The sequence below is a fragment of the Pelobates fuscus genome, chromosome 1 (genome assembly GCF_036172605.1).
Source record: "Pelobates fuscus isolate aPelFus1 chromosome 1, aPelFus1.pri, whole genome shotgun sequence".
In the NCBI taxonomy this organism is placed as follows: Eukaryota; Metazoa; Chordata; class Amphibia; order Anura; family Pelobatidae; genus Pelobates; species Pelobates fuscus.
In genome coordinates, this window is record NC_086317.1 from 97,143,489 (window position 1) to 97,165,498 (window position 22,010).

Here is a 22,010-nt window from a genome sequence, read left to right on the forward strand (position 1 = left end):
TTAAAAATCCAAAATCCGAAATGTAAGGAAATCCAGAAGTTAGGAAAAGTTCAAAATGTAGCTAAGATGTAAATTTCCAAATCAGTTGTCAACTCACTGTTTAGAAACCCCATAGAGCCTAACATTTTCTAGAACCCTTTTCTTGCCACGTCATAAAGAAAGAATTCTCATTGCAGACTGTGGTATTAGTGAAGAGCTAGAAAAAACAAATGGTGGGTGCTGAGTCAAAAAAACTTTAAGGCAGTCCACACTAAGATTGTCTTATAATATGATTTGTTAGCGTCTTCACACACAGACATGTCTGGGAGGAAATAGATGCATTGTCATGTAGTGTGTCAGCCATTGTCAAAGCATTATTCACAGGAAAAATACTGCCTTTTATGCATATTGAACAAGAGGTGCATTTCAAATCTATCCATTGGCCTTGATATGTATTACAGAAATGGGATTTGGGTAATGCTGGCATGAAATCTGTTCTCCTCCAGTAGACGTGTGTGCTCTGTTTTGTTATCCTAAATTTAGATTTTGAAATATGAGGCTCACTGTTTTCAGCTACAAAACATCCATCCATTTGCCTTTCTATTTATTGATTTATACAACAATGACTATCATTGTCACTAGTGACTCACTGGCAGAGGATTATTTACTTAAAGGGACACTCGAGACTTCTAAATCATGTTAGCTTGCTGAAATGCTTTATGTGTAAATTTCTATAGAAATTGACACTTTTAACCTGGTTACACTCTCCTGGCTTCAAGCAGACTACCGTTCTTGTTACTTCCTGGTTTGTTTAGTTCAGTGGAGCTAAACTCAAAAGGCAGCAATTGCTCAGAACACCTGCCTTGCAAAAAACTTCTCAGTGAGCTGCGTTGGGAAGTCCGTGATTGGACTGCCTCAGAAAATCTTTGCGGAGTTTTGCAAGCTGTTTTTACATATACCCCCAATGATAAAATGCATAATTAAATGCATTCAAGTTTTTTTTTTTCGTTTGTGGCTTGTCTACTAAACGGTGATTTTTATTTATTTTGTATTTGGACAGTGGATTGTCTGTTTAAAGGGAAACGTCAAGTTGTAGTATTCCCCACTTATTAAATTCACTATAATTGTATTATGATTAAATGCGGAGTTATTCATTTAACACAGAATTGTGGTGAATTAAAACCAACTTGCAAAATTAGGGTCAAGCTATCCAGTAGGGAAAAAAACCCTCATATACAACACGGTAAAGTATTAAACAGAGTTTTAAAAGACATTTTCACCTTTAAATGTCCTATGAATTTGCAATAAACACTCACTATGCTAGAAACTGGTTAAAACCTCTCAGCCGATACTGGTGTTTTGTTTTGTTTTTTTATATTTTTAGAGGGGCATTTCAGAATAACAAGCAACTCCTTGCCCTGTACTTTTAATGGAAATATAAATAACAGTTATATATTTTTCTCACAAACTCAGAAATTGGCAGGTCAAGCATAGATTGTCAGATCCGTCATTAGAATATCGGTGCCCTCAAAAACAACATGCATGATGGGATACTGTAAAAAAATGAATATACAAAAAGTTAACAAAAATAGAACTAGGGGCATGCATTTTCCTTTGATGTTCAGAAGCACTTCCTTTATTCTGAATACATCACAAGGGGTTAATGTAAAGCCATTTTAGTGCTTGGATAAAATGCAGTGCACAAAGAACGTTTGAGGAGTTCCCTTCATTGTCCTGTGGGACAATAACTTACTTCCTGGTTCCCACCGGAATGTTCAGTGTAACACCTGTGCTGTTCTGGAGAGTTAGCAGGTCAGCTAGAGTATAGTTTTACAATTATTGCTCTTGGTGATTTGGCAAGAAACAGGAGGAAAAGGAAATTCTAAATACTACTCATTTAAACCTCTGTGGTTGCAAAATACATGGGAAAAAATATGCTAATCAGCAATCACACTTAATAGGACAGTTTTACAAGGAGATTCCAAAAATCTCAAAGCGAACACATTTTTACATTTATTATTTTATTTTTTAAGGAGTTCGCCACCACCTAGCTTGTTCATAGTTGTGAAAGTAGATATAGCGCAAGTGTAGTGCAATCGCAAAACTGTATGAAAGGTGCCAGCAATTTTAAGCTGAAAAATTATCATGGAATATTGCAATATAAAACAAACAAACAAATGGAAAAAAAATAAGAAAAATGTCCATCCCTGGCCTCTAATAGTCCTACTTTTGGCAGGACAGTCCAGATCTAAGGGTCCTGCCTGGAATTGAAGGCTGAGGCAGGTCAGTCAGTGAGGGCCCACCAACTATAGGTGTTTTTAGTGACATTGTCCTCTCAGGGGCTCACCCACCCTTCCAAATTCCGCGTGCCCAGTTGTTGGGAGGTATTCTAGCATCAACCTGACAATAAGGGGTTTATCACTTAGTGAGTTAAAACCAAATGGCATCATTTAGCCTGAAAGATTCAAGCTGTCACTTAAAAGGTTACTACATACAGCATGAACATTTCAGTGATTAAAAGTAGTCATTGAGGTGGGGGGGAGGGGGGGGGGGGGTTAGTAAAAGCAAACATCATTTTACTGTGTATGCCTGCTCCTTATGATTCACCAATATGGTAAAAGAGACAATTTAGTTTTTCTGAAAGGGAGTTTCAACAACATAGTGTAATAATAACTGCCATTCTTCAAAATAAACCAAATAAAAATTATGTTTAAGTGCTGGATTCAAAAATAATGATATCTCAAACATGAAAGTTATTTATTAAATATTGTCAAATAAAGCTAAACCATAGGTATAGACATTTTTCACCGCTATCCAAACCTCACATTTGTGACACATAAGCGTATTTGCTCTGGAGGTATGAAAGGTTGAATTTTCCCTTTTTACATTTAAAGTTTTTTTTTATTTTTTTATTTATGTCCTTGTTTTTCAACTTTAGGGCTAGTATTGTATGAGTGCTGTTGATTAAACATCTCTGAGTCATGAAAAGAAAATGCTGTCCTTGTCTCTATATTCCTCTTTTATTAACAATCTATGTTGAGTTATTATGAGTAAAGTTACATTCATCCTATTTCAGCTGAGCACAGTGATTATTGGCATTATGCTGTGTGTTTCCAGCAACCAGGGCCATACTGGGACAACATTTCAGCCCGGGAAGTTAAAGGCAGAGCAGCCCTCTAGGAGGGGCAGTGCCAGAAAGGGGGCATGTTATGTTATCACCAATGACAAGCACCTCTCCCCACCAAATGACTATGTTAGTGTAATGCCCCTCCAGAGAGCATTCAGTGCTCTTGGGTGGAGAAAATGTTCTGTTTTTATCATACGCATTTGCTAGTGTCTCTGGTGTGGGATACAATAGAACATAAGTGGAACAGGGCTGTTAAAGTGTGTTGTGCATGTGTGGGGATGCTCCATGTGGTGTTCTATGTGTTTGGAGGTTGTGAGTGAGATTGCATGTATGTAGAGGAGACTGTTAGTGTTGTGTGTAAAGGGGTCTTTTTATGGTGTGGCTAGGGGCTGTAGTACGTGTGTGTGAGTTTCGGGGTTGTAAAGTATCTGTGTGTGCATGTTTATAGGGCCTGCAGGGTGTGTTGGTCTAGGGGGTGTTGTTTGTGCATGTAATGGCTGTACTGTGTCTACAACTGGTGGCTGCAGGGTGTTGCATTGTGTGTGCAGGCGCACATGTGTGCATAAGTGCAGTAATGTTAGTATAGGGGTTTAGAGCGTATGTGCATAGAGGTTGTAGTGTATGTATAGGGGTGCAATGTGTGCACAGGTGGTGTAGTATAGGGATATAGTGTATTTGTATATGGGTGTAGGGGTGTGTGTATGAGTGTGAGTGCATAGGGGTGTTTGTGTTTATAGGGGATTTCAAGTGTGGGGGGTTTATAGGGGGTATAGCATGTGTGTAGTGTGTGAGTATAGTGTATATTTATAGAGGGTAAAGAGTGTGTGTGTGTGTGAATAAGGGGATGTAGTATGTGCTTATAGACATATAGTGTGTGTGTAATGAGTGTTTATACATGGTATAGTGTGTGTGTGTGTGTGTGTGTGTACGGTGTTTGTGTGTGTGTGAAAGTGCAGGGCGGTGTGTCAATATAGGGCTATAGAATGTGTTTAAGTAAGTGCAGGGTGTGTAGTGTATATATAAGTGGCTATAGAGGGTGTGTAGTGTGTTTGTGCATTTAAAAGGTAGTATATGGGGCTTAAAATGTATTTACTAATTCATTTATTTCTTTTTTAAACAAAAAACATTAACTCAGTCTTTATTACATTGCAGTGGGAGAGGGAGCACGTTAATCTAGTTATGTGGTTGGTAATCCCTTGTGTTCCAGTGGGCAAGTAATGTGGTCTGTACCTCCACAGGATACAGATCATGTCTCAACCTCCCGTGAGCGTCGGTGTATCAGAGCGTTGCCTCGAGTTAGCAACGCTCTGACAATATCTGAGCTCACAAAACGAAGAGATGGAGGCTTCCCTGCATGCTGCCAGGAGGCACTTTCCCCTAGTGACCTAATCTTCCCTACGGCCCATGAGGGGACAGGTGCTGCATTTCATGTGCCAGCAGAGGAGATACTGTGATCTCTCCTGCCAGCCTGGGCCAATGGCCATTGTGGCTCACTGTGCATTTGCCTGGTTTGCCCGATGGCCAGTCCAGGCCTGCCAGCAACCATCATTTGGTAGCTAAAGTCCAATGGCCAGGCTTTACCACAAAATATAAGCTAGCATAGAGTAAGGCTTGGCGTTTCAGTCAGACCTTTCCAATTTTATGGAAAGCTTTTACCCACATGGTCAGTGATGTGTAATGTTATTTTATCTATTAAAACAATTTGCAGTTATAGCAGCTTCTCTTATAACAATGTGTCTTTCTGTACATAGGGTGCAATATTGGAATGCCTCATAAGTTTATAAAAATTCTGTAACAGTTATATGTAATAAACATAAACCAACATATGTTATCCAACTGTACAGAGAAATCAGAAAAAAATTGTTATATCCCTTTTGTGCCCCAATATAAGGAAAGGCTACTTTGAAATATTTTATTCCAATTCATTTTTAATCAAAAAAACAAAACAGAACATCTCCTAAACACTCCTTGCTCCGTAATCATTACATTGCACTGTAGTGGTCATGGTATTTAAGATTGACGCTAAAAACCATCTTTACAAACTATAAGAGGTCTTTAAGTGCTTTTAAGAATGATCGAAAATATGGCATGAAAGAGCCACAATAGAGCCAAGGTCGATGGTAGCTATAAGCATCATTTTATTCAATCAAACATTTGGAATTCAGCGAGTTATAGAATATAAAGATGCATCTGTCTGGTTGGAAAACAAAAGAACGCTCTGTGTCCTTGTCTTTTTCAACAGTCTTTATTTGAAAACCTCCATTTTCCTTTTTTTTTATTTTTTATTTTTTTTGCCATGTGGATGAACCCCAGACGATACGTGGTCTCCAGAAACAAATAACAGATTATATCTGGCAGGATAGGCGACCTAGAGTGTCACTGGAAATCTTACAGAGACACTGGAGTGAAGGGGGAGTATCCTTTCCGGATATACAAAAACTCTATATAAATAATATGGTTGCACACTTATTTAAGTGTGATAACTTTACAACATCAAGACCAATTTGGTTAGAAATTGAAAAATCGGATTTTGGTAATATCGAACCTCTATTTCTTTTGTGGTGCGACAACGAATTTGTAAAAAATATAAAATCTAACAACCCAATGAACAACACAATGATATATATAGTAAAATATCTAAAGAAAAAATATGGTACCAATCATATATCAAGAAATGCCCCATTAACCTGTTTAAAATATTACATAAAAGATATAAATATTCAAGTATGGGAAAACTGTGGAATTGTAAGATTTACGGAACTATTAGAAGACAATAAAATATGGTCATTCCCAATACTACAGTCTAAATATAATCTCCCTCCCAAAGAAATATTTAATTACTTAAGAATAAAATCTTTTATTATGGGAAAGACTTTTTCGGAAACTTCTCCAATAGATCAGTTTACACTATCTCATTATAGGAAAAAAATTGCCTCCAGATTTAATCAATTCATAAGGAGACAAACCCAAATAGACAAAGTGACAGCAATGATTAAATGGGAGCAAGAACTCCATTTTTCTCTGCCGGTCGAAGACTGGCTTTCGGGCCTAAAATTAGTTAAAAGACATATACATGGGGTAAATGTACGGGAAGTATACTTTAAACTAGTATATCGATGGTACCTGGTACCAACACGCCTTCACAGATTTCAACCCACACTTCTACCAGATTGTTGGAGATGTGGCAGGGAACTAGGCACATTCCCTCATATATGGTGGAACTGTGAGGAGTTGAAACCTATGAAAATAATTTTGTCTGATTTGGTAAATTTCATTTTGAAAGCACAAACTGTTATCACGGCTCAAATGTTTTTGTTTCACTTAGATATGCCAAGGGTCAAGATAAAATTTAAAATCCTAATGATACATATATTTATGGCAATCAAATTAGTAATGGCCAGAAATTGGAGAATTATGGGACCGTTAGATTGGCATGATATTTGCATACAAGTGGACTATCAAGGAAGGATGGAAGCTGGCATAGTTACAAATAAAGTTTCCAAAGAGAATTACGACGAGATCTGGGCCCCTTGGAATGGATACTTTAACACTCAAAATTAACCCCCCCCTCCCCCCTAAATGTCAATCTCTCTAAGGCAAGGTAGTAACCACATGAGGAAGTGTATGTAGAGTCTTTTGAATGTATTTCTTTGTTTTTTTTTCTTTTTGGATTATGTAACTAGAAAGGATGGGAAAATGAGTGAAAAGGGAAAGTAAAGAGGGAAGTGTATGTATATACTGTATGTATAATATTTAACTTTTGATAGTATATCAAACCTGCTTCTTTTTATTTGTCTCTTTGTAAGCGTGTTAAATGGATATGTATGTAATTTTTTATTATAACGAAAAATAAAATATTAATAAATATAAAAAAAAAACAAAAAAACAAAACAGAACATCTCCTAAACACTCCTTGCTCCGTAATCATTACATTGCACTGTAGTGGTCATGGTATTTAAGATTGACGCTAAAAACCATCTTTACAAACTATAAGAGGTCTTTAAGTGCTTTTAAGAATGATCGAAAATATGGCATGAAAGAGCCACAATAGAGCCAAGGTCGATGGTACCTATAAGCATCATTTTATTCAATCAAACATTTGGAATTCAGCGAGTTATAGAATATAAAGATGCATCTGTCTGGTTGGAAAACAAAAGAACGCTCTGTGTCCTTGTCTTTTTCAACAGTCTTTATTTGAAAACCTCCATTTTCCTTTTTTTTTTTTTTTTTTTTTTTTTGCCATGTGGATGAATGCTTTTTACACAGACTGTTTTATGACTAGTCCCGACCACAATAACCTCGGATCAATGCATTCTTTACAGCTACCTACGAACTCCTAATGAAATCAGCATGTTTCACACAGTATTATAGTTATGTTTTTCATTACTCAGCCTTTCGGTTTATATTGTAGGTCAATGTACCTTGTTATGTGGGATAAAACTTATATGCACTAGGGAGTTATTTAACGTCTTCATTCGGTAAATGTGCAAAACGTTATTTAAAAAGAAAATACAGAAAAAAAGGTATAAAATTAGAAAAGCTTGCAGGTATAGATTGGAAAGGTCTTATGAAACAATGGATTTTTTGCAGGTGACATAAATATACTATTGCTTAATCAAGACGTGGCAAGAAATAAGGAATAAAATGCTATTTACTACAACTGCATGTAACATTATAAAAATGTATGGGATAATTAAAACTAATTATTCAGTAAATAAATTATAGATCTGTCACAAAGAACTGTCAAAAGAACATCTCTAATTCTATTTTTTTTGTTTTTTCATTATTATTTATTATTTTAAAAAATATATATGAGGAGTATTTAATATTAGATGTGCAAGGCTTTTTTTCATTTCTGGAACAGAAGATTGAAATATGGAATGATAGAAGAGGAAAGGATGCTAATGACAAAGAATTTAATGGAATTAGGAAATCTAAGTACAGATGAACTGACTAAAGAATTATTTTACACCAATTTAGATATATATAATTCTTGGAAAAACTCTGATCTTATGCAGAAAAAAATTGAACAAGCTCCAAAGTAGGTGGGGAACCTATCCCTGATGGTATCATAACAATGTATATACCCTAAACACTATTACCCATCACCTATGGAGAAAGCAGTGCCCCAGAAGCCATATAGTTGGTGTTATATTAAGAACCACTTGGTCAAATCGAGAGCTTCACCTGTGCTTGGGGACACTTGTTAAAAAGTTGTTTACTTTAAGAGACAAATTGGTCAATAGTGCCTCATCAATGGAAAACAGCTGAGAAATACTCATTGAGATTGTGGTTCAATTACATCAATCATAACAATACCGTATTTAATCAAATTGAACGCACCATCGAATCTAAGGTACACCTCAAGTTTTGAAACCTGGAAGCTGAAAAATGTTTTTGCTGGCGAATGTAATGCGTGTTTATAGATACTACTATACAACATTGTGCTACAATGAAAATGTTTATTGCCATATACCATATTAACATTGATGGTATTCCAAGTTTAGTGTTACATGTTAAGTCTATTTGCCTGTGTGAATTTGCCAGAATGAAATTTGCTGGAAAATTTTGAATTTTGCCCCGAATGTAATGCACATTCAAATTTTTGAAACTTAATTTTTTTTAAAAAGGTACATATTCGATTCGAGTAAATACAGTATATAATGTGGTGTGGACCTGGAGACACTATTTGTGGGCTGTCTGCCGGTCTGGTACCTTATCTAAAATAAATATTCTAAAAATAAATAAATGTGGATTTTAAAGGAATACTTCAAACCCCTAGACATTTAGGGGTTGACTGATGGCCCCCTCTTTCTCACTTAAAAAAATTGCCACTAAGAGAAATCTGCACTTTTAGACAGCCACTCTAAGGGCTTTCAATCATACTGCCGAGGGGTGCTCTTTCGCACTTTTATTTTGCAGGCACAGTAATGGCTGCATAAGCACCCTGTGTGCCAATGTTTGTCTACTAAAAACAACAGATTGACCAGGAGATCATCTGCAGTGACGATCTCCCAGACAAAGGGCGTAGAAAGGACGAGAGACCTCCCATCACTGGATTAGAGATAAGTAACTCTCTTTTTAGGGCACTGTGGTGTTGCATTGCCAATAGTAAAAATTATGTTATAGCACACCAGCATTATATATAAAAAAAAGTTTGATTTGTAAGACTAAAGTGTTTTCTAAAACTACACATCACCTCTACTAAAACACTTAAAATAATGCTTATGAATCTATTTCAGTTCCATAAGAGCAACAATAAAAACAATAAATTATAAATAGGGATCATTCTAAGTAAAACCAGATTGGCAACCATTGTGATCAATATCATTGTGTGCATGATTTTGATCCATTGCCTTATCAAAGACTGCTGTCTGTACAGCAAGATATAAGGTAATTGTTACAAAACGGCAATGTCCTTGGGGGAGAGTCACGTCAGAACAAACCCACATGTTTATTTCACTGAACATAAAGCTGAGCAAGACTTTCTACGCTTCAATCCTAAACATCAAAGGGAAATCTTGAACTTCTCTAACTCGATAATAGCTGTGCATTGAATGCAGACTTTCTGTACAACAAAGAGATAATGATTTTCAAGCTAAACCTGAAATCAGAAACATTAGCTTTTAAAGAGAAAAAAATGTTTTCCTTTGTCCCTGACCAGAGGTATGATTTGGTATAGCATTATGTTTCTGTTTGTACCATAAGTAAATAACATTTGTTGTTCATCAGCTTTATGAGAGCTACAAAAAATAAAATAAAAAACATAAACATCTGTTGTCATCATATAAATCTATATACATCTTATTCATTCTGATACAAGTCAATGCCAATGTTATAAAAAGATATAATAAACTGGTAGACAAGTGCCAACTGGCTCATTTTCCTGTTCCTCACTTACAAAAGGACAAGGCTTAAGGTTACATACGTTTAATTTGCAGAGGAGGATGCCTTCTTCAAGGGTGTAAAATTGTAAAATTAGTGTAGGACCAGGGATGTATTTACCACAAGGCAAACAAGGCATTTGCCTAGGGCGGCACTTTCAGGGGGGGGCACCAAAAAATGCCACCCCAAGCTCCCAGACAAATGCTTTGTTTGCCTCGTGTTCTGGGGCTGTCCACCTTACTGTGAGTGAGTGAATGAGTGTAGTTGTCAGTGTGTGTCTGTGAGTGAAAATGGGTGTGCCTGTGAGTGTGTGTCAATGTGTGTCTGTCAGTGAAAGTGTGTGTTGGTAAAACAGTGTGTGCCAATGACTGTGTATCTGTCAGTGAGTGTATATCAGTGCATGTATCAATGAGGGCATGTGTCTGTCAGTCAAAAAAAATGGCCCTGACACGAATTGTGCGGGCAAATTTAGATTTTGGGGGTGCCCGAATTTAGTCATGTTTAGGGCAGCACAAATCCAAAATACACCACTGTGTAGGACCCAACGATATTAGGGTACTGTGGAGCAGTGGTGGGCTTAACACGATGTGGCCCTATCGTGGAACCGAATCCCCATATTTGTTTGCTGAGATAGGTGATTTTAAGTAAAAGTAAAACTGTATTTTTGTGTGTCACTGTGCTTCAATCTGTACTTCTTCTAGGGAGTGATTAAAGAAGAAACCAGCACGGAGTGTATCGGTCAGCCATAAAGAAGCTGTTGAGATATTACAACATGGACCAATTGCTGATTATCAACATGTACAAAGTCATTTTGATGCAACAGCCAAGAGAAGAAGCAAATAGCCAGCTAGTTCTAATCTTACTAGTCAGTAAGACTATTTAAATCATGCTTTTAAAAAATAACGACTCGTTCTTTTGGTTTTTTAAAACCTGTAATATTTACCACCAGATTCATATTTAATATTTAGAACAATAACTTTTCAGATTAATTTACCAGAACAGATTATTTTGACAATTATAACTGATTTTTGTATATATCATTAGAAACAGGTTAATCACTCGTTTGGAGATCAATTTAAACTAAAAGTGTTATTATTATTGCCATTTATATAGCACCAACAGATTCCATAGCGCTTAAAAATATTATAAGAGAGGGGATTTAACCTCTTAAGGACACATGACATGTGTGACATGTCATGATTCCCTTTTATTCCAGAAGATTGGTCCTTAAGGGGTTAAAGGGACACTCCAGGCACCCAGACCACTTCTGCTCATTGGAGTGGTCTGGGTGCCAACTCCCACTACCCTTAACCCTGCAAGTGTAATTATTGCAGTTTTTTTTAAACTGCAATAATTACCTTGCAGGGTTAAGTCCTCCCCTAGTGGCTGTCTATTAGACAGCCACTAGAGGGAACTTCCTGGTCCCTAGCACAGGTTTTCTGTGCTAGAGCGTCGCTGGACGTCCTCACGCTGTGTGAGGACCTCCAGCGTCGCTCTATTCCCCATAGGGAAGCATTGAAATTCGTTTTCAATGCTTTCCTATGGGGTGCGCTAATGCGCATGCGCGGCATTGCCGCGCATGCGCATTTGGTCTCCTCGGCCGGCGGGCGAGATCAGTCTCGCCCACCGGCCGACATAAGCAGAAGGAGGAGCGGCGGGGGAGGAGGAAGCAGCGACGTGGGACATGTCGCTGCCTCTGGTAAGTCACTGAAGGGGTTTTCACCCCTTCAGCAACTGGGGATTGGGGGGTGGGAGGGAGAGGGACCGTTTTCCTGGCACTGGAGTTTCCCTTTAACTATAAATAGGACAATTACAAAAAAAACTTACAGGAACGATAGGTTGAAGAGGACCCTGCTCAAACGAGCTTAGAGTCTATAGAGTTCATTGTATGTACATAGATTTGCAGAATAATAATGGGATAAAGGTCTGAACTTTGCATGTTTTTTATATAACATTTGTGCTGTTAGAAAGTGCATGTTATCTCTGCAGACACACATTCGATTAACTTCAATTAATCAAATGCATTTACCATAAATGTAAATATTGCATCAATATACAACCTCATGCTTCAAAACAAAAGCATATTTCATGCTAAATAACCTGTGGACTATAATGTATCATATAATGTAATGTAATGTAAAGGGTTACTCCAACCAAAAATCTGTTTATATAAATCACTGGTTTTGGTTAATGTAACCCTTCTTGTGGTAGTTTGCCCACCCTGATGCATATAAAATGTAAAAAAAAAAGCTTCAATTTACCTCTTTTCCATCGCTGAGGCCTTGGCTGATATCATTCTCCCGTACTGATGGGCAGACAAAGTGGAAGGCAGCAAAGGAGAGTACAGGATTGGCACTGAGGGGGAGTTGTGCGCCAACATTGGCTGCCTGGAGCCAGCGTGCTGTGCTTCGTGGCAACAGATACCAATTTTGCACAGGATTGATAATAGCCAGCCCGGAACTTTTTGTTCTGGGCTGACTAATGACATCCCATTGACGCGGCTGGAGGTTGCATTACACATCCGTCAGCAGAGGGTTAATCTCCGTATGTGCGGCTTTGCATAGTAAAATGTTGCACATACAGACTCCAGGTACCATCACCACTTCAAATCACTCATGGTGGTCATGGTGTTTGGAGTAACCCTTTAAACATATTTTTTAGGAAAAAATAAGCATACTGTGGAAATAAATCAGAACTGATCTGTGTTTAAAGACACACTTAGACTTCCAGGTTCCATGCAGATGCTGAGGAATGAGTTGTTGTGCCTTTTATCAATCCCCATTAACTATATAATGATGTAAGTTATCCAGACATTACTTTACTATAATAGTTCATTTAAGCAAGTCACACTGTTCATCAATTCAAGAGATAGAATCAAACACATATGTAGGGTTAATTTCTAGGTATTCATAGTAAATATGTCAAAGACACAATATGGCAAATAATCGCGTGATGGTCAGGTTGTATCCAAAGTCTAGTTTAAAGGAAAATGATCAACATGTAAAAATAAAATTATCTAACTAAATGATTTTATATGCATTGCATAAGTAGGTATACTAGAGATTATACACGCCCCTCTTCACAAACTAATTCAGAAAATTTACATTAATCTGGCCACATGGAAGCGCTGATAATGTGCTCTCTTGTGCAATAACATCACATCCATGCACCACACACATGAGCCCCTATTAATAGTTCAACACCTAAGGGTTCTGAACACATCCCAACATAAGGTACACTGTCCACAGTCAGCTTCCTTGAATTCTTCCGTATAATATAAAAGTTAAGGGTGCTCAGTATATATATATATATATATATATATATATATATATATATATATATATATATATATATATATATATATATATATATATATATATATATATATATAATACAACTATTTATATACCTAGATGACATATTCTACATAATATTGAGCAGAGTAAGTAATGAGAACCGCACTCAGTCCCAACGGCCAAGGGTGCTCCAGAGCAGGACCAGCAACCCCAGTACAATAATCCAAGAAGAAAAAACTCACAGGCACTCCAACTTCAAGCCGCAGGCAGATTTATTATGACAGAATGCAACGCAACGTTTCGACCGGAAAGGTCTTTTTCAAGCTTGAAAAAGACCTTTCCGGTCGAAACGTTGCATTGCATTCTGTCATAATAAATCTGCCTGTGGCTTGAAGTTGGAGTGCCTGTGAGTTTTTTCTTCTTGGAATATTCTACATAATAAACACAATTACTTTAATAAATACTGAACACAATTAGCTTTTTTTTTTTGTTTTGTTTTTTAAAGATGGGAAATATATATATATTACCCATCTTAAAAATAAAAAATAAAAAGTCAGGGGAACAGATTAAAAAAATCTCCATTGTAGTGAACTGAATAAAAATCGTCTTGGGAAATGAATTTACTTCCAATGAAATCATTTTACTACAATTCAGCTGGCAATTTTGGTGTGAACTAAAGTTAGAAGGGTGTATGGATACGGGTGCAATTCACCTGTAAGAAGGGAATTATATTGAACAAATGAAAGTGATCCAGATGTCATGTGGTTGCGATCCCTTTGTTGCTTTGGATGATTTTAACATCTAACTAAAGGACAGCCGAATGATGCAAACACTGCTGATAAAACCAAAATTGTAATTTGTGAATAGGCTCGTGGGTCCGGCATAGTGAGTTTTTATTTGAACCTGTAAAGTATGACTAACCAAACACCATTCAACTGTTGTTCCTCACTTAGTGAATAGAACTCAGTGTGTCAGTTGTCAAAGTTCTATATATAGGTTTCCATAGAAACAGTTTGCAGCGCATTCATACTTTTAAAATTAAGATCATGGGCAGAGGATCAAAGGAAACTATTGCATAACTTTACAAAGTCCTCTGAGAAAGTATGGGCTCCCAGGACAGACTTGGGGGACTAAGAGGACCTAGTTGAGAGGGGCAAGTGGCGGTCTGGCAGCAGACCACTGGTACGTGGGGTGTGGGCTCCTGAGGGGGTCAGAATACCAGCAATTAGACCACACTGATGTGGCTGAAGTTGTTTATGTTTTTCTATTACTTTTTTTCTTTTTCAATTGTTCTATTAAACAAAAAAGGCAGGCAAGTGGGGCCTACCATGTGGGTGTATAGATTACATTGTCACAGATTATCACTGGTATAACTGTTAATTGTCTTTTCTCTAAAAGCATGGTCGCTACAATTGTGCAATGGTAACATGTGTAATGCTTCTGTTAACTCCTGTGCACTGAAAAAGTCTGTTAACTCCTGTACACTGAAAAAGTCTGTTAACTCCTGTGCACTGAAAAAATATCCTATAAGCTTGTCCTGTTACTTTTGACTGTCCAAAAAGAAAGAATTAAAAAAAAAAAAGATTATGAATTTAAACTTTCAATGAAGCTGACAAACCCTAAATACAGCTGTTTCAAAAGATTATGGGGTTTGTTCACTTAGCTGGAATTTTAGTGAAATAAAGTGTGAATGGCAAACTACAGGCCAAAAGAGCTGTTTGTGCCTATCTCTTGCAATTCAGATTTCAATTCACTACGATTAAAAATGTAGTGAATTAAAGTGGTACGAGCAAGGAATTTATCGTGATGATTATTGTCAGACATACACTTTATATTATAGAGAGCCATAAGAAACATGAACAAAATTTTTATAACACAAAAGTATGGTCTCAAAAATACTGGTATGTATTATTTACAGATTAGAAAAGCAGATAAAAAAAATAAATCTGCTTTAAACACAGAAACGATGTGAATGGTAATTTTATCACACTCTCAGAATTCTATGAGACATCCATTCTACATAAAAAAAGCACCATACGTCATGTGCCCCTAGTGGTTCCAAATAATTGAATTGAAGAGTAGCGCTAACGTGAAATGTCTGTCTTGTTAAGTTATATGAATGTATTAATAATACTTGAACAGGTTCCTTTTTGTTAGAACAGTTGTGCAGGATGCTTTAGATAATTGAATTCATTGCTCCGGTGTAATTCAATCGTCATACAGTATTCATATGAATGTGATGATTCCAAGGCATATTTGATGGAATTTAATCCATTCTGGCAGGTGAACATTTTCATCAAGAGGATAATTATTGAAGAGGTCAAGAGGTGTTTACAGTAACACCAGGGAGATGACTGGACGCTGGCCAATTAAAAACAGACTACACATATATACCGTGCAATGGCATGATTAAAAAAGCACAACAAAGAAATTATTTATTATATTCTTTATTCCCTGGGCTGTTTTCACTTGTGGCATGTTTATTTTTCAGTTATTATGTTAGGACTATATATATATACAGCTCATAAAGCCAGCCCACGCATGATGCACATGATGATTTTTTACTAGGGTCTTGACAGTGACCTGTGAGAGAAGAACTACTCTATAGGCCTCCTGAGCAATGCAGAGGGGAAGGCGTTACATAAGGTCCAAAATAGAGACTTATCCTTTTTTGGCATTTTTCCCAGATAAAAAAAAAATAAAAAATAAAAAATAGACCACTAGAATATCCTTAATGGACCATTAAAATATTCATGGATTTCTGATTTCTGATTTCTGGTCCTTGGCAGACTGTGTTTTTTTTTTAAATGAGAACAAAAAAAGTGAAACTCCAAAAGGTTTTATCGGAAAGCAGTATTGGAGTGGGTTTGCAGCTTTATATATCACATTTGGTTAATTCTGAGGATTAAGCTGTTAATTAGTGTGTCCGAAAGAAAACCTCACACTAGTCTATGAGTGCATAACTGACATCATCACAATCGGTGGCGCCATAACACGTGATAACGTTAATGTTGGTTTGATGACACTTGCTGTTGCCATTGTTAAGTCTCATTAATGAGATTATGCATAGAAGCCATGGTGATGACTGATACAACAGAATGGTAATGAAAGTAATGAAAAGGCTGATTATTGAGATTGGGGAAAAACAGATTCACACACATACTATGTGTGTGTGTGTGTGTGTGTGTGTGTGTGTTTTTTTTTGTGTGTTTTTTTACTCCAGTCCAATGTATGGCAAATCCACACCATCACATAACGTTGCTAAGAACCTTTAAATGAAAGCATTGTGTGGTTTCTAATCAAACCAGCATCTTTATTATAATGACAGCATTTACACATATGCCAGGTAACATACGTGATTTGTGTTTTTCCTTTGATCACATGCTGTCAGGATTCTAATTAGAGGTGCTTAGTCAAATTTATCTGAAGCTTCCTACATCAAAGTGATCCCTCACTAAACTCTTTACTAGAACAAGGGGGAAAAAAAGCCTCTTCTGATAATCCAAGCTTCATTTTTTTTTCTGTAAGATTTTGTCTGAAAAGTAAAAGCAGATGTACCATGGCCAAGTGCTGCCTAATAATAAAATGTCTAAACTTACAAATGAAAATCCGTTCAAGAATACAGTTGATGAAAGTAACAATCCTTGGAAGAAACCACATTCTAGATCAGAGAATTGTTTATTTTACATTCATATGAATTTAGGGGAGTGCCTTAAAACCTTGCGCATGTGATTATGTGATCCAGGAAATACAGACTGGCTTAAGACAAAATCAGATCTCTATGTAGATAACAAAATAATAGATTCTTCTTAGATAGATAAATAAATTATGCAAGCAAGAAAACATCTAATAATTCCAAGTAGCTAAAGTCTAAAACCAATATGGAGAGCAGTAAAGGCCTTCATATAGTAGTAACCTGGGTGATGTGTGCAGTCATCCAGGGATAGGCAACCTTCATCACTCTCGATTTTGTGAACTACATCTCCCATAATATATGCCTCCATATAAAAGGCTGTTATTTTTATACGGAGCCATCATATATATATATATATATATATATATATATATACATATATATATATATATATATATATATATATATATATATATATAGGCTCCACTACATGTGAGTGGCCTCATTTCATTAAGTTATTAATATTGTAATACCCTTATCATCTGCACTATACTTTGTATTCTCTTTTTTGCCTTTTTATGTTCTGAATTATTTCTGTGCATGTCAACATAAACGTGGGATAGGTCATTCCCCTTAATTTTGCATTTTAGCGCTCCACTAAAGGTACAAGTATATCTTGTACCACTAGAAGGTGTATATTACTATAGCTGCTATTTTTATATGTAAAGAACTTTTTTTGATATAACACACTTTCTTCGTGAAGGAGATTTTTCTGGTTATACATCTCCCATAATGCTTTTACAGATGTAATGCTGGCAAAGGATTAGAGGAGATGTAGTCCACAACATCTTAAGTTCCAAAGGATGCTTACCCCTGACCTAATCCTTTAACCCCTTAAGGACACATGACATGTGTGACATGTCATGATTCCCTTTTATTCCAGAAGTTTGGTCCTTAAGGGGTTAAAGGGATATGTCTCACTTTGAATGAGGCACTTTCCTCACTCCGCAGGCTGAAAATATTTATTTATATACTTCTTTTTAATACTTACCTGCTTCTTCTTTCTGATGTTCTCCACACCCACTCCAGGTGGACCACTGATCTAACCAATCAGTGTCCTATCCCTAGGAATGCAGGAAAAGTTGATTGGGCATGCCTGACAGAGTTACATATGTGCAGTTGGAAGTTCTCATCAACTTTGGTGTCACATTTCTCTCTTCTGCTGCTGCACAACAATGCCCTGTTTCTGTCATTAGTGGACTGGTCTGAAACTGAGATGGGTGGATAACATACAGTGGGGAGGCTAAAAAAAACTCTTCTGGCTTAAAAGGCGTTCCCACCAATGCAGTCTGGACAAGTTCATAGTAAGTTTATAAATGTTTTTGACTTTTTAAAAATGTCCTTTTTTTTTGGTCTGTATATTTGTTTAAAAGTGTTTGCTTCCTGGTTTAAAAAAATAAAATGTCAAGTGATGCACGCCTCTCTAATATGAGCTGTATATCCACATATACAGCTTAAGCTCAAAATAAATACTCAACCAAATCCTTACAAGATCAGTTTGGGCACCATAATAATCAAAATGGTGCCTGAAGGTCCCTGACGCTGCCTCACCTTAAGAGGTTAAACTGTTCTTGAATGGTTTACCCCCAAATTTTGAGTTTCAGTGCCGAATCTCCCTGCACCTCTCTCATTTATGAAACTGGCCTGAAAAGGGTATGTTTTTTTTCAAGCCAGTTTTATGAATGGGGAGTCCTTGATTGGAAGACAGCGTCAGTAATATTAACATCCTATTCTATTTCACATCCAACAAACAATGGGCCTTAATGTTAGAGACAACTATGTGTTCAAAACCACTTCCATGATGCTTGCTTCGTGTTTCTTCTAGTACTCCATGTCATTCTCTATAATCCGCTAATAAACAGATATTCTTTTTAAAGATTAATTATAACTGATTTATCATAAAGTTAACGACTGAAATAATTTAAAACTATATTTTTTAATATTTCTGGATTTCACTTTCCCGAGATTGGGCGTATGTTTTGATAAAATTCACGAAAAAGGTGACACTGTTTCAGAAGTAATTGAATTTTCTGGAATTACTCACCTCTACATGTTGACAGGTCTGAATAAGCTTGGCCAACAGCATTTCCATCTCAGTGTTTCTCTTGATGAGACTTGCTAGGTTGCTTTCGAGGCTTTGCTGTAAAGATAAAAGCAAAACAAAGTTTTTTTGACCTGCTGGAATGACGGCAGATAATTTGCACTGAATGCGTAAAATGCATGAAGAATAAAGTAAGAATGTATGACTAAAAGTAGAACAGCTCTGTCGTATCTCAGCGATTTTGCTTATTTTTCCTTCAGAGTCTTTTTGAACATGAGAATTGTTATAAACTCCTTTACTCTACTCGAATTATAACATTTTCCCTGAAGACTACTCCATGTATCTACTACCCTTTCTTTCTGCGTCATCACAATTCTTTTTAGTCTTTTAACTTCTAACTTTAAATCATGTTTCCTACCAAAGGGTAAGCCCCACTTGGTAAAAAGGTCTATAGCACTGGTGCCCAAAAGGTAGATCGCCAGATAGAACTACATTTTCCATTATGCTTTGTCATTCTAAAGGTATTCTAAAAGGCATACAAAGCATCAGCATGGGAGTGTTAGTTCTATAACTTCTGGGGACCTACCTTTTGGACACCCCTGATCTATAGGGTTTCGGAATAACAATTGAGAAGGGGAACAATACATCCCTCTCTTTTTTTAAATATTAATAAGTATTAGTATTAATAAGTATTTTAAAATAGTGTTTAAATAGTAGTTTTAATTTAAATTGGAAGCCATAACTATATGAAAATATATGAAAATTATTTCGAAAATAAGTGGTAAAGGAAATACGTGAGGGAGTAGTAAAAACAGGTAACCATATTCTCTGTTAATTGAAAATTATTCCATCTCGAAGTTAAAGAGGCAGTAATCCTGTTTATACCTTTATACAATGCTACGTGATCACCTGTATGATGTATTTATAACATCATTCTAAATATATTTTGATTTAAATATATATGTATATTAATCTCAAAATGCAGTTTGAACAAATTTAAACCGGTATATAATTTTTGTAAAATGTAATTTTATTTATTTTCATTTTTTTTCTATATGTATGAGATCATGTCACTATATGACCACCGATTTGGTGAGAGCAATCACTGATTGGCTGGGATGTGTTATGATGCTATCAGTGATAGGGTATGAGTAACTGTAAACACTTCCTTTTGCATCACTCAGGCAGCAAAATATTGTATAGTACCTTTAATATAAATTATTTCATGTAACTTCTTCTCTTCATTTGCTTCATGGTATACATTTTAAAGTGATGGCGCCTTTCCAGGAATGTCAAAATGTTAAAAAAAAATACTTGGTACATTTCCGATATAAACAAAGTTGTATTTTGGTTCAAACTGATTAAAAATAAATTTAAATTATTTAAGAGAGCTGCATATGTGTAACTGTAACAAATTTTAAAAGCAGGTAACCATTATGTATTATCTTACAAATTTGAAAGTTACAACAGTGGTAACAATAAGACTATAAACAGGTCACTAGGGAATACAGATAAGTACATATCATTCAAAGCTAATGGGCAATCATTTATGGACTGATTAACCAGTAAAACAATGGATCCATGAGATAACAACTGGAAGAAATTAGATCACAATGTGAAAATAAGATAAAGATGAGATTGTAGCAGATACAGGCTTAACAAACATTATGGGGGATTAATCAAGTCAAAAGCAAGTGCTATTCTTGAGCAAAGTGCTGACTATGGAGCAATCACCATGGAAACTAATAGAATGTTTCTCAACATTTAGCAGTTTGCACTCAAAATAGTACCAGTTTGCATTACTAAATCTTCCTCCCAACATTTCTTTTCTACCAGCAATGTTCATAAATTTCACTAACATACAAGATCCAGTGCACTCTCTCATCTCAACAGAAACTTCAAAGATCACAGAATTTAATAGTATCTGACTTTGGCAAAAATCGAGTGAACTGTATGTATTAGCTATGTACATGGTTAAATGGATGGTTTGAAATCTGCACCAAGTAATTAAACCATTTTAAAAGGATATGACTTATTGCCTGCAGCTCAAGTCAAGCACAGCTATGGCCAATCAGTATCTCCTCAAAGATATACATTGAATCAATGCATCTCTATGAGGAAAGTTCAGAGTCTCCATGTAGAGGGTGGAGACACTGAATGGGAGTGCTGTACACTGTGTAGCACTGCCCCGGGACGCATCTCTAGCAGCCATCTGAGGAGTGGCAGGTGGAGGTATCCCTAGGGTGTAATGTAAACACTGCCTTTTGTCTGAAAAAAAACTGTTTACTGCAAAAAGTCTAAAGGAACTGATTATAATCACCAGAACAAATACAATAAGCTGTAGTTGTTCTGGTGACTATAGTGCCCCTTTAATAATCTTTATAGTAAAATAGAGATGTTGAAGTTTTCAGAATATACAATATTATAAATTCTATAAAATAAAATTGAAAAAAGAGAGGGAAATACATTCTTTATATACCAAACTTTAAATGCTGTATTCAAAGGTGTAAATATATGTATTCATTGATCTCGCACTGATATACATAGTAGTTGCTGTGTATCCCCATATAGTAGGAGAGAACGCTATGGTTTTACAATGACACTACCGAAATTGTGGGTGAAGGATACATCTTTGCAGTAGGGCAAAATCTGTAGCTTCTATAGTAAGCGTTGTAGCTAGTGTTATGACCTATTAGACCTCCCCTGGGTAATATTTCAAAACCTCAGCTGTAGGCCTATTGCAAAAAAAAGAAAAACCCTTTCTATTATCACTTTTCTTTAAACAAGATAACAAGCCTAAGACACATTTGCAGAATATACAAGGTGCAACCTGTGAAGCCACTTGTCTGACTCGATGCACAGTCCCATTTATCTATTTACAGTTGGATAAGTGACAGAATGGCCTGTATCTTGTGGTGCAGAATGATGTTGTCATAATAAGGAGTAATGGCAAGGAATGAAATGAATTCTAGCAATGTGTTTTTACTG

At 36.3% G+C, this 22,010-nt stretch overlaps 1 protein-coding gene across 3 annotated transcripts in view; it reads right to left on the bottom strand.

The window, feature by feature from the left end:
* Nucleotides 1-22,010, bottom strand: part of MID1 (midline 1) — a 410,087-nt gene that overhangs the window by 69,535 nt on the left and 318,542 nt on the right. For all 3 annotated transcript variants that reach the window (XM_063450101.1, XM_063450099.1, XM_063450100.1), the window contains exon 3: nt 19,026-19,121. In XM_063450101.1, coding sequence (XP_063306171.1) covers nt 19,026-19,121 — 96 coding nt within the window. The remainder of the gene's footprint in view (nt 1-19,025; nt 19,122-22,010) is intronic.